The following is a 14,903-nucleotide window of genomic DNA, read 5'->3' as shown; positions in this document are numbered from 1 at the left end:
GTTTAGCTCCTTGTGGGCAATAAAGAAATAAGAAACGTTAGTACACCGGGTGAAATGCTTAGCGGTATTTCGACTGTCTTTACATTCTGAGTTCAAATTCCACCAAAGTTGACTTTGCCTTTCATCCTTTCAGGGCTGGTAAATTATGTACCAGTTGCGTACTGAGGTTGATCTAATCAACTGGCCCCCTCCCCAAAAATTTCGGGCCTTGTGCCTAGAGTAGAAAAAGAATTCATCCTCCACTATTTTCCTGGTAGAGAGTGACAAACACTGAGTTGAGTATGACTACACCAGTCATATGCACATTTGAGCTCACTGTTCAGTGACATCAGTGCTGAATTAACCATTGAGCAAATAAGCATGTGCTTAGAATGTCAAGCAAAGAGGGACACCATAAAAATGGTAAATAGTGTACAGCACAAAATAACATAATTTTAAACTTGCTAAAAGTTGTGAGGGACCAATACCACAAACATTCAGAATCAAGAAATGACATTGTGTATGTGTGTGTGTGCATAATATGGGGTGACAGCGTTAAGCAGTGACGTTTATAAATAGACTTGTTACCAATCCAAATATGCTTGAGGCATATTCGAACCCATAAGAAAATCATCTTGTTATGGAGAAAAATTCTTGCTGTAAAGAAATAGGTGCAAATACAAGGAGGAGGAGGAGGAGGAATCAGAATGAAGATTGGTAATGAAAGCCAGATAGTGAAAAGTGCAATATTTTGGTCACATTATCAAGGCACAGATAATAAAAGTGGATAAAAAATGGTCTGCAGGTAACAAAGGTGAAGATGGAGCAGTAGCATCAAGCGTTAAATGGTGAGGACCCTGATGGAATGTACAGCAGCATCAAGAGGCCACAGTGTGTGGTGAGGAGTGAGGATCATATCTGAGACCCCCATCAACCCTCAGCTATTTAAAGGGCATAACCATTGAGTAATTCAACTGTTTCAGCTCTGTCAAACTTCTAACTAATGAGGAACCCTACTACACCCTCAAACATGCTATGGTTTATCATTTGGAGTGCCATATGGTAATCTAAACATGTTGCATTCTTTTTCGCTGTTAAGTGTTATTTAGCTACAAATGAGTCCAAGCTGAGGACACCAACAATCAAAATCTGCAGTCCAACTACAACCATATTGCCTTTTGAAGATGGTATGGCTCAGTCTGAAGGAAGTTTTGCAGCAATTACTCATAAACTTTTAGAGGCTATCTCTTTGGCATGTCCACAATCCAGTAGGTTCAGGAGGTAACCACAGCAGAAGTAAGGGAAATGAACTCAGCCAGAACATAATAGTTCTGGTTCTTTTGCAATTACCATTATGTGGCTGATGCCAATGTAAGAAATGTCCAGTTGATGATTCACTTTAAGTGATCTTTGAATATAGAATCAACAGAAATGGTGAAATGATAATTATTTCAACTTACAAAATCAATATTTAGTGATGCTTCAGGACTGTATCTTCGAATTACATTTATCTGAAATATGAAAAAAATCTTTTTATACAATTCAATTCCATTATTACAATCACAAATAAAATGAGACAATAATACATGCACACACACACACACACACACACATATGTATGTAAATATAATTGATAATGAAGAGGAGAGTGGAGATTTATTCACATTCAATACTTTTTTATTAAAAAGTTTTCTACAGCATAAATAACACTCACCTACATATGTTTCAACTGCAGCAACAGCGCTTTGCTTTGTATGCATGTGTGTGTGTGTTTGCATGTATATATACATGCATGCATATAAAACATAGTGGGCTCTTGATGTGGCTTGCAAGTGATAATGTTTCTCATATTACAAGTAATAATGTTTCTCATATTACAAGTGATAATGTTTCTCATATTGGGGCAGCAGCTGTATGACATTTCATCAAGTGTCTATTAAAAATGTTTCTATATTTATGGTTTACTGAGAAATGCCTATTTAACAATGTCAATAATTTCTTGCCTACACTAGTTTTAACATTTAGAGAGAAAGGCAGGAGGTAAACCACATTATTTTCCGAGGTCTGTCTTTCAAGCTGCTATTGGTGGGATCTGAAACCAACTGAACACTACATACAATAAAGTGGAGAATCATGGAGAAATTTATGTCATATGTAAATGGATCAGAGAGATGCAAGCTATGCATAGCTGAAAGATCACACATTCTTTTTAGATCCAATAATTTTACAACACTACTTAATTCCAGGTCCAAAATTTTCAGCAAATGCAAGCATATGTACAAATTTCTTTTGCTAAACTGGAAGACACCACCCTCTCTAGAATGAACAGCTGTCTTGTAGACTTTGACTCCCTCACTGTTGAGTTATTCTATATCAGCTAGATTAATTATGGATACAACTCTTGGTTTTCTTTCTTCTAGATTTTGCTTCTGAGACAGGACATTTATTCTCTAAATCTATTACAGATACAGCTTTAAGACCAAGGTCATCAACTTATAGGCGTTCTCGTGGACTGTTGGCCTTAACCTCCTCTATTATAATAGCTATAATTAGCCTGGGGCTTAAGTAGAAGACAATTGCCTTAGGTGCCATGCAGTGGTGCTGAACCTAAAACCATGTGGTTGGGAAACAAACTTTTTTAGCCATCCCTGTTAAGAGACAGAAGTTATTTTAGCTGACACAAACTATCATTGATTTCCTCAGACTCTAACCATATGACTTAGTGTTTCAGGTTTTAAACTCACAATTGTTAGATCATAATTTCAATTACTAAGCTGGGCAGTACATTGTGCTCTTGAATAAAACACTTCACTTCAGATTGCTCCAGTCCACTCAGCTGTAAATGGGTCATCATTCAAAGTAAATGTTGTGGTCTTTGTTACTTGTACCGAATGGAAACGAGGTAACTGGTTTTATGACTCACAAGGGATCCCGCTAGGATTATATACTAATCTTTTGTCTCCAATATTAAGATAATCTAAGGTAGTCAGCTGGAAGAATTATTAGCATGCTGGATAAAATGCTTTGTGGCATTCCATCCATCTCTATGTTCTGAGTTCAAATTCCACCAGGGTTGACTTTGCCTTTCATCTTTTCGCAGGCGGGGGTTTATAAAATAAGTACCATTTGAACACTGGGGTCAATGTAATCAACTTAACCCACCCCAAAATTGATGGCCTTGTCCCAAAATTTGAAACCAGTTTTAAAATAGTTAGCTGTCTATGATCAAAGGCACTCCATTTATGGCCATCACATCCTTCAGTTTCTTATACTTTTTAAAGTATACATCAACAACATTATCCATCCCCATTCCCTTTTAAGATGGTAAAGTGTTATATGAGGTAAATTTGGCTGCTATTTCTACCAAAGAGGGCAAATATGCACAGGCTCCCTATTGACTTATGAAATAGTTTGCTGGGAGAAGGAGGGGGTATTGCTTTTCCTTTCTTTTTTTTTTTTCTTTTTTGTTTTCAGATTTACACTTTTCTATCGTCATGCAGCCAAAAATATTGTTGGCAACACTCGCATGAAACGAGTAACATAACGGTAATTCTATTTGATCAATGAATTAATCCTTACTTGTCTGCAGTTTTAATTATAAATTTGTATTGGCAAAGTGTTAACTCATTACAGACCATAGCTGCCAGCACAAGTAAAAGCCTCTAATAATGACTACTAAATATAAACAGTTTCATTGTAACTTCTGTTGAGTTTTATAAGTATTTATATGAAGCTGTGTCTATGTGCATCTATGTATGAACCTTTCTGTATGTGTATGCATGCGTAAGTGTATCAATATATCCATGAACTGCAGAATCGCAAAAAGTTAATAATTACTTCCAGTTTCTCTAACACTGAGTGAGATGAGAGATGAATCACCTCCTGGATAAGACTTAGCACCTATTCTTCACATAGGTGAGACATGGAGGAATAAATGTCCATCTGACAGGCTGGACATGATTTTGTGATCTAAGAAATAGTAACCGCAGTGCCTACTTCACTCATTCTCAGTCTTTTTCTCTAGCTATTCATCTTTTTTCCTCTCTATCCATTTATGAATGCACAGCTCTAAATCACACACAACCACACACACACACACACACACACACACACACACACACACACACAACCACACACACACACACACACATGCATAAACACACGCACACACACATGCATAAACACACACACACACATACACATGCACAGAGATATTTGTATGTATATACACATACATATATAAGAGGAGAGGCTAGTAAAAAAAACTAAACTCATTATCTTCAATTCAGTTTCTGTGCCTATTCTCACCTATGGTCATAGGTAATGACCAAAAGAGTACAATTGCAAATACAAGGAACTAAAATCGGGTTCCTCTGAAGGATCTCTGGAGCAATGTTATTCATCAGGGTTCATTGCTTGGAAATCAAGGAGTCTCTCCAGGTTGAGCTACTACTTCATCTCTGCATTGAGAAGTCACAGCTCTGATACTGCAGATATGTGATTAGAATGTCAAAGTAAAGAATCGCTAGACAGATTCTTTGAGCCACAAAGAATGAGATGGTTGGATAATATCATAATCTCAGTTGATTTGGAAATCCAGCTGGAAAGTGTAATGACAGTTGCTTCTGATAGGACCCTAGGTACATGAGTTGAACAGTTTGACTGAGGACTGGCAAGCCAGGAGGCTGCACCAAGCTCCAATCTGATCTGGCAAGGTTTCTACAGCTGGATGCCCTTCCTAACGTCAACCACTCCAAGAGTGTAGTGGGTGATTTTTACATTCCACCAGCATGGGTGCCAGTTAGGCAGCAGTGGTATCAACCACACTCTTTAAGTGCCACCAGTACTGGCTTCTTTTTATAGTTCAATATTTTATTTCTTGGCATAATGCTGCTTCCCTCTCTCCTGTAGTTGTGTTCAATCAAAGGGAATCTTAATCTTGCAAGCTACATGGTGACTTCACTAGTGCTGGTGCCATGATATAAAAGTGCCCGGTACACTCTGTAAAGTGGTTGGCATTAGTAAGGGCATCTAGCCACGGAAACCATACCAAACCAGATACTGGAGTGCAATGCAATCCTTTCAATTTGTCAGGTCCTGTCAAACTGTTCAACTCAGTATGGCAGGCACACTTTAAAAGATGATGATGATGTTACATAGAGAAAGTAAGTTTACAGCAGACAAAATCAGTGAGTTGTATGCAAATGACTTCATATTGTTTGTCCTTGAAACTCTGGACCTCTCCTTAAGATATTCTCAAGCTGGGGTCCAGAAGCAAAAATCTTGTCAAGGCAATGAGAGAAACGTTTCATTTATAAAATGCTTTCTATAACTCTCAAATTAAACATTACTTTCACACAGTTCTCTCCGTTTTCTGTAAAGTCTTTATGTATTTCGAAATTTGTAAAATAAAATGAGTGCATGTGTGTGCATACGCATGTACACGTACGAGTATGTATATATGTGTGTGTATGTACAAATATGTGTGTGTATGTACAAATGTGTGTGTGTGTGCATGTGTGCATGCACACGTGTGTGAGTGTGTGTGTGTGTGTGTGTTTATGGACAAGTGTGTGTGTGTTTGTGTATACGTGTGTGAGTATGTGTGTGTACAAGTGTGTGTGTGTGTGTGTTCATATGTGCAAATGTGTGTGTGTGTGTGAGAGAGAGAGAAGAAAGGTGGCTTCTGGCCTTAAGGGTAAGTCCTTGCTATGAAGAAAAGAGTAGCGAGTTGAAAGGTTGTGGACGAAGGAGAGATTCCTCATCACTATGCAACAAGAGATTCTGTCATATCACACAAACAGTAAGGGTTTCTGCTCTAGGACTAACAATGAACACTGTAGCATGCATCCAGTGTAACGTTGCTGCAAAGTACAGTTAGCATGAATGCCATAGAAAGTGTCTTCTCAAGGTTAACCTGCCCCCAACTAAGAGAACAACTTCTTACTGTTAGCATCCAGCGAAATAAAACAAAATTACAAGAAATGATGGAACAAATAACACTAGCTTCCTCTACCCAATGGAAGTGGTACAATGGAATCCATCATACAAAAGACATGACCCTTCACAACAGTTACTTGTGTATGAAAAAGGCCATCAAAAACGCAATAGTAACATCACAAAAATATTGTTAGCATCCATCGAAATAAAACAAAATTTCAAGAAATGGTGGAGCAAATAACACTAGCTCCATCAATCCAATGAAAGTGCTACAATGGAATCCATCATACAAAAGACATGACCCTTCACAACAGTTATTTGTGTATGTAAAAAGCCTTCAAAAACCCAATAGTAACATCACAAAAGAATCATTAACATATTTAAATAAAGAACTAAGATCACAGTAAGACAAAATGACAGAGAGAGAAAAAAATGAGGATGAAGGTCTCATAAGTTCCCATGGAAACAGGGAAGCATGTATCCATCCAGAACTAAAATATGCTCAAGATCCTATGCTTAACAATAAACACACTAAAACTATACACTACAATAGATTAATCACAGTTAACAATGGGGAAAATATATCAACAACAGCAATAAAAAAAGAAGGAAATAGTAAAAGTGGCCGGTGACCATCACAAAATCAATAAACATGGATCAATTGAGACACTTTCTCAAGCTATGAACTAACCAGACATCTGCAGGAAATTGAGCAAAATAGAATACATATATACATACATACATACAGATAGATAGATAGATAGATAGATGGATGGATGGATGGATAGATGGATGGATAGATAGATGGATGGATGGATAGGTAGGTAGGTAGGTAGGTAGGTAGGTAGAGAGGTAGGCAGGCAGGCAGGCAAATAGATAGATAGATAGATAGATAGATAGATAGATAGATAGATAGGTATGTATGTATATGTATATGTGTATATATATATATATTCTTTTATTCTTTTACTTGTTTCAGTCATTTGAGTGTGGCAATGCTGGAGCACCACCTTATACCACCTATATATAATTTTGTAGGTAGGCTTCAACCTTGGGTCTGGGTCTACCTACTAAAATCTTTTTTACACTAAATGCACTGCAGGATGCTCATGCAGGAATAACATAACTTGTCCACTAAATGGCCATTGCAATACAGAAACAGTTGTTTACGAGGCAGACGTAACAGCAACAGGACCCAATGGACAACCGAGCACGCAGAAGTATGTGGGGGCAAAGAAAGGCTCCTTCAGAAACTGCTTTAATAACCACAAGTCCTCATTTAACATCTCAGAGAGACATAATGCCACAACCTTAGCGAAGCATATTTGAACTTTGAAAGAAAGCACCACAGAGTACAGCATAAAGTGGAAGACCCTAGAAAGAAGTAAACCATACTCCAATAGCAGCAGGAAATGCAGATTATGCCTGGCTGAGAAGAGGGCAATTTTAAAAGGTACCCAATGCCTGGGTGGTTACCTGAATAGCAGGAGTGAGGTGTTCAATCCTTGCCTGCATGAAAGGAAGTACATTCTATCGTACTTGCACGCCCCACCATGACTGCAACCACAGTTCCCCTGCCTCGACCTTCTGCAAACTACCTTCCACCAATGTCCTTGAGCCTGGAAAAATGAGTTTGACGAAAGTACATGCCAAGGCACCCACATACATACATGCACAAAATAATGCGGACGCCCCACAAAATAAACTATCTCCCACCACCACCCAACACATTTGTTGCCTAACACTCCATTGTATTCTTTCTGCAAAACCGATTGGTAAGATCAGCTGTGATGGATATTTAATACTATACATTTTGAATAATATACCCATTCTACTGACAAGTGCATCTTTCCCCTGACTTATGGTCTCTTAGATGACTTACACACATATGTATGTATATGTGTGTGCGTGTGTGTGTATTTATATATATATATATCATCATCATCATTTAACATTCATTGTCCATGTTGACATAGGTTGGACAGTTTCACCAAAGCTGGTAAGCTAGGGGGCTGCACCAGACTCCAGTCTGATTCGGCATGGTTTCTACGATTGGATGCCCTTCCTATGCCAATCCCTCCAAGAGTGTAATGAGTGCTTTTGCATGCCACCAACACAGGTGCCAGTTGTGTGACACCAGTATCTGCCACAACTACTCAAGCACAGCATATTGCCAAAAGTCTCAGTCGTTTGTCATTGCCTCCGTGAGGCCCAACACTTGAAAGGTGCTTTCTATGTGCCACTGGCACAGGTGCCAGTTACATGACACCAACATACTTATAGACACCACACATATACATATATATTCATATATTTACACATATACACACATATATATGTAATTATACATACATATATATTTATATATACATTACATATACACACAAACACACACATACACACACACACACACACACACACACACACACACACACACACACACACACACACACACACACACACACACACACACACACACATATATACTTCAACATATGGTGATGATACAAACACACACACGTTTGTGTGTTTGTGTCAGATAGTCAGACAAACAGACAGACAGAAAGACAGATATTTTCACAGAAGCAAACCGGAATGAGCTAAACAATCTAATTTGTTCAGTAGCCATGGCAACTGAATAGAGCAAGACCCTGTTCAGTCAAGTCTACAAAACCAAAACAGAAAAGAAAAGAAACTATAAAAAATATAGCATATAAAATTGATAAAAAAAAAAAAGAAAAAATTTCTCAGAAAGGAAGGGATCTTCTATGAAAAAGAAAAAAAGGAAAAGAAAAGAGAAAGTTCTGCAAAAAGGCAGAGGTAACTTGTACGTGGTTGCTCAAACGGTAAGAAATAGCAGCCAAATTTCCCTCAAATCACATCCCAACCCTTTAAATTAGAATAGTACATGTTAGACACTGCAGCACTAGGCATGTTTCTAAAATGACTGGTTGGTCACTGTTATAAAGTCTTTGGTGGTAATGATCTTGGTTAACCCAGAGCAAAGCAACAACCATAATAATTATACAGATTTCAAATTTTGGCACAAGGCCAGCAATTTCAAGGGTGGGTGTAAGTTGATTACATCACCCTCAGTGCTCAACTGGTACTTATTTTATCAACCCTAAAAGGATGAAGGGCAAAATAGACCTCAGCAGAATTTGAGCTCAGAACAAAAAGTTGAAAGAAATGCCGTTAAGCATTTTGTCTGGCATGCTAACCATTGTCAGCTCACCACCTTAACCAAAATAATTATATTACTTACCAAGTAACACAATCGACCAAAAAACCCAATGGCACCTGGTACAAAGATGACTGATTCTACTACACATACAAGGAATAAAACTGGCTTCTGAAACAAGAAAAAGAAATAAATTATTCAGAAATTCAATAACTATTCTTGACATAATGATACATCCAGGCTGGGATGAGATGATCAACCTGCTAGAAATAGCAGTGAAATCTATCTTATATCCAACAACTTTATATTTAAAAATGGAAAGCAAGCATTAATGAAGTCCTAGGAATTTCTAAAAAAATATAGGATGGTCACAGGTAGAGGGCCCTTGATTATAGGGTTGGAGCTAAACACTAATTATAACAAGAATCTCATTGCAGATTTACCTAAAAAAATTTTCCTGTTAAAATGGTGAGTCCCAAAGTTCTGATTTTTCTAATACCAGTGAAGTATCCTTGAGCAAGACTCTTCATTTCACATTGCTCCTGTCAATGCAGCAGAAAGTGAGTATCACACTGGTACTGGTGTACATCTCTTGCTTTCTCTCTCCCACCACACCAACTGTCACATCATGGCTCCTGACACAATAGGTACACAAGAGCATGATACAAGCCACCAAGTGACACTTGCTTGCAAATCATAGTTAAGTCTTATATTTTTAAGCACTTAATCTTCAGTACTATCCAGTAGGGATGTCTTTGATGAAAGACTTAACTGTTTCGTCACTGTAGTTAGTTTAATAATCCTTTCCACAACAGGCAAAAGAACTGAAATTTTGTGGGAGGTGCTAATCAATTACATCATCCCCAGTGCTCAACTTGTACTTACTTTATTGACTCCTAAAAGGATGAAGGGCAAAGTTGATCTCAATGGCATTTGAACTGAGAACATAAGGAGTTGGGAGAAACGTTGCTAAACATTTTGTTTAGCACAGTACTGATTCTGTCAGCTCACCACCATCAAACATTATATTAACAATAATACATTCCTAATTGCTAAAACCTTTTCGTAATTAAGTAACATAAGTTACATATGTATGGCGCTAGGAAAGGCATCCAGCTGTAGAAACTCTGCCAAATCAGATTGGAGCCTAGTGTAGCCATCTGGTTTCACCTGTCCTCAGTCAAATCGTCCAACCCATGCTAGCATGGAAAGCGGACGTTAAACGACGATGATGATGATGATAATGAAATTAATCAAAAATGATATTTTAAAAAATTATTAAGATCCTCCAAAACTTACTGTGTTGATGTGTCGGAAAAACCAATGTGTTCCTCCTATTGTTTCAATAATTCCACAAACTGTCAGCTAGAGAAAAGAAATAGGTTTAGTCCATTGGAATTACAATGAAATTAAAATTATTTAAATTCTTTGTTCAAAAACAAAGTAAATTGTCTTGAGACATAGATCAGATTAAAATGTTACACAATCTCAGCTTTGAAAAGAGAAATGAGACTGTCATTCATGAATCTCGAATAAGCATTAGCATATTAGCAACATTTATAGTATTGACAACATTAGCACATTAGCAAGTACACAATCACTTTTGATTTGAAGACCCAGAATTTAGTTAACCAAATAACTAGAGCCTCACCAGTAGCGAGGCTCCAGCTGAAGAGTTCATGGGTTTAGCGGGGTGGAGTATGGAGTTACCACTATTTCCAGTTCCACTTTGGTCCAAAGTGTTAGTACTGGTCAAGGAACCTAGTTATGAGTCAAACAAAAAAGGATGTTCTTGTGACTTACATGACTCAGTGAAGGGCCAGCCCCAAGACATATATCACAAAGACCAACTATTGTGTGGACTACCCTGATGTCACATGAACCAGTGTCCTTGTCTAAGGGTTAGGTAGGAGCTGTGCCTCAAGGATAAATTTTGGGGAGCAGGAGACTAACAGAGTAAACTGTAAATAAATCAGAAAAAGACAAGAAACCACTGCTGTACCTTTTTCAAAGAAAATCATTAATCTTCAGATTTTAGCATAGAGGTCCATGATTATTGATGCCTGTAAAACAGGCAAGGCACATGAAGAGAGAGATATTACTGGTAGATACTTATTTTGCCAGTCTTGGAGGAAAGAAATGCAAATTTGAACACAGAACTAGGAGAAACAAAACTAAATACCAATATGCATTTTGTTCTACTCTTTGTGTTGGCTACATTTCTACGGGTTTTGTTATTGTAAATAACAAACAATAATGATACAGGGATTAATTAGTCGTACATATCGACAAAATGACTCGCAGTATTTCAGTATATTGCTTTACATTCAAAGTTCAAAACCCACCAGACTGGCAATATTTCAATACGTTACTTTACAGTCTCAAAAAAGACTGATGAAATAAGTACCAGGCTTTAAGAAAAAATGGTACTGGGGTCAGTTCATTTGACTAAAAATTCTTCAAGGTGGTACCCCAGCATGACTGCAATCTAATGACTGAAACAAGTAAAAGATATTAGACATCAGTTTTATTATTATTCGGTCTTATTCCTGGTAGGGATTATGTGGACAGTGGGTTACTACCTGTAACCTTAAGTATCTACAAGTTTTCAGCTGTCTTTCAAGAGCTTAGAATCCTCCTGATAATCCTTCCTGTCCCTAAGAGACAAACTTTCTGTAGCAGCTCTACCAGACACAGACATTCTATTTGAATCTCCTTCAGCCATTTCTGTATATCATTGCTTACTGTTCCCAATGCACCAATTATTACAAGTGCGACCTTTACTGTTCTTCCTATTTCAAGTTTTGAGGGATTGTATTTTTGTTTTCCATCCTCTTTCTTTACGATCCTGGAATCAAACAGACATGATGGGTTGATAAATAAGCAGCTTCACTTTTCCTTATCTATAATCATTTATCATTATTATTATTATTATTTGGCAGAATTGTTAGCACACCAGGTGAAATGCTTAGCAGTATTTTGTCTGCTGCTGCATTCTGAGTTCAAATTCCGCCAAGGTCAACTTTGCCTTTCTTCCTTTCAGGGTCGATGAAATAAGTACCAGTTACATACTGGGGTCGATTTAATCAACTAGCCCCCTTCCTCCAAGAGCTTTTCAAGGCCTTGTGCCTAGAATGGAAATAATAATAATAATAATTATTATTATTATTATTATTATTATTATTATCTCCTTCCACTCAGGCAATGAGGTGGTAGAATCATTAGTATGTCAAACAAAATGCTTAATGACATTTCTTTACATTCTGAGTTCAAATCTCGCTGAGGTCGACTTTCTCCTTTATACCTCCAAAGCCAATAAAGTGCTAGTGTACTGGTGTGCTGATTGTAGATATATTGATTATTAATATCAACTTGACCCCTTCCTCTAAAAATTGCTGGTCTCAAGCCAAAATTAGAGAGAATTATTATCACTCTGCACTGCAACCCTAAAAAGCACACCAAATTTATGGTTTAAAGTCAATATTAGAAATCAGTCTAATAATACTATTATTGAGTCGATCACATCAACCCCTGTGTTCAACTGGTACTTATTTTATTGACCCCAAAGGATGAAAGGCAAAGTCGACCCTGGCGGAATTTGAACTTAGAAAGTAGCGACAGGCGAAATAGCACTAAGCATTTCGTCCAGCATGCTAACTATTCTGCCAGCTCATCGCCTTAATAATAATAATAATAATAATAATAATAATAATAATAATAATAATAAGAAGAAGAAGAAGAAGAAGAAGAAGAAGAAGAAGAAGAAGAAGAAGAAGAAGAAGAAGAAGAAGAAGAATCCTTTCTACTGTAGGCATGAGGCCAGAAATTTGGGGGCAAGAGGGTAAGTCAATTACATAGAGCCAAACATCGCCTTCCTGGCACTTGTGCCAGTGGCACGTGAAAAGACATTCGAGCGAGTTCGTTGCCAGTACCACTAGACTGGCTCCTGTGCAGGTGTCACGTACAATACACCATGTCAAGTGTGGCCATTGCCAGTACCTCCTGACTGGCCTTCGTGCCGGTGGCACGTAAAAGAACCCACTACATTCTCTGAGTGGTTGGCGTTAGGAAGGGCATCCAGCTGTAGAAACACTACCATATCAGATTGGAGCCTGGTGCAGCCATCTGGTTCACTGGTCCTCAGTCAAATCGTCCAACCCATGCTAGCATGGAAAGCGGATGTTAAACGATGATGATGAAGTAAGTAACTGGAATTCATTTCATTGATGTTGAAAAGGTGAAAAACAAAGTCAAGCACAGCTGAATTTGAACTCAAAATGTAAAGTAATAATAAAAATAAAGTTGTAAAAGCAAAAGTTAGGTCATTTGTTTGGTAGAATAAAATCACTTTTGTTTAAAATGTTCAGAAAATGAATTTCTCAATACTTACACAAAAAGAGCAAAAGAGGGCGCCTCCAGCAAGTGCAGCAAGCACATGTTGGTTTTTTAGGTAGTCTAGACAAACACTGGCCATAACAGTACAACTGAGGCTGAGTAATGTTTGCAGAATACCAAGTTTCAATAACTTGCTACATAGCAGGTCCATTCTTGTGCTGGGGCCTTTCTGTAGAGGCCCCTTATCAGAAGGAATCACCGTGATACTGTTATATATATACTTTTATATATATATATATATATATATATATATATCAGATGGTTATCTGCAATTCAGAACAAAAACATTATGATCATGGCCATTTCTTCAAATATTTCATGTGAATTATAAATATTTCAATGAATACAGTTAGACATTTGATGCATTCTTAGAATGACACACTCATGACGTCTGGAAACATTTTTTTCACACTCAGATTTGTCAAAGCATGGAATAAACTACCAACATCATTTGTTAGCTATCACAACGCTGCATCCTTCAACAATCCCATGATTCCTAAAATCTACCATAACTACAGCACCACATACCTATACACCCATTCTTCTCCATGACTCTTTTACTGTTCACTTTTCTGTCTTTTTCTCTCTTTTCCTCTATACTCTGCATGTATTTTTGGCTATTTTTTCTGTCTTTCTTTGATTTATTTTTGCTTTCTGTCCCTTCTTTTATCCTTTCCAGTGAGTTGTAGGACACTTGAGTAATGTATTCAATAAGACCATTATTATCTACTATAATAATACTCTTGTGTATTTCTCCGTCACAACATATGAATGAGAAAGGAAGAAATGATAGATGAATAAGGAAGGAAGGGGGTGATGGCAATAACAGCATACAGGACACATGCTGTCTGAACCAGTGTCCCATAAAAAGCAAAACAGCCAATGTACAGCCTCCAGCTATGTTTTGAAACTCATGTGATAAATGAGATGACCTGTTCTTGTGGGGAAATCTACATCAGTGTGAAGGAACACCTCCACAAGGCCACACCACCCAGCACTATATTCCAACACCACTAGCACTGTGATGAGGATTTCTCCACCTGTATACTGGCGACAGGAATGGATACAGTCAATTTTTGAATAAAGGAAGCACATTTCATCAAAAAGAGGGCACCCAACCTCAACCACTGGAAGGAACTTGATGGTTGGAAATTCATATACTGACTCCAGGGCCTTTAACCAATACCAGCAAAAAATCACCATTGAACATCTGATGAAGGATTATAGATCAGAAAGCACTCACATATGTTATGTTATACGTAACCCAAGAACTAGCAACAAAGCTATACACAAACCATACACCACCAGTAGTTCCCATCTTAACTCATACCTATATTAACTTCTCTTAATTTCTCTAAGCTTAGTGTCCCCTGTTTCTTTCCAACACTACACTTTACTCCCCTCTTTC

General features: G+C 37.6%; 1 protein-coding gene across 1 annotated transcript in view; it reads right to left on the bottom strand.

The window, feature by feature from the left end:
• LOC106873903 (uncharacterized) overlaps window positions 1-13,696 on the bottom strand; it is a 23,982-nt gene extending 10,286 nt beyond the window's left edge. Inside the window, exons 1-4 of the mRNA XM_014921434.2 lie at window positions 13,491-13,696; window positions 10,400-10,465; window positions 9,185-9,271; window positions 1,440-1,490 (exon numbers count right to left, since the gene is read on the bottom strand). Of these exons, the coding sequence (XP_014776920.1) occupies window positions 1,440-1,490; window positions 9,185-9,271; window positions 10,400-10,465; window positions 13,491-13,646 (360 nt within the window). The 5' untranslated portion in view covers window positions 13,647-13,696. The remainder of the gene's footprint in view (window positions 1-1,439; window positions 1,491-9,184; window positions 9,272-10,399; window positions 10,466-13,490) is intronic.
• Between the last annotated feature and the right edge of the window lie 1,207 nt (window positions 13,697-14,903).

This window comes from Octopus bimaculoides, chromosome 3 (assembly GCF_001194135.2).
Source record: "Octopus bimaculoides isolate UCB-OBI-ISO-001 chromosome 3, ASM119413v2, whole genome shotgun sequence".
Lineage (NCBI taxonomy): Eukaryota > Metazoa > Mollusca > Cephalopoda > Octopoda > Octopodidae > Octopus > Octopus bimaculoides.
The sequence above is the reverse complement of the archived record's forward strand: the minus strand, read 5'-3'. Positions and strand labels throughout refer to the sequence as shown.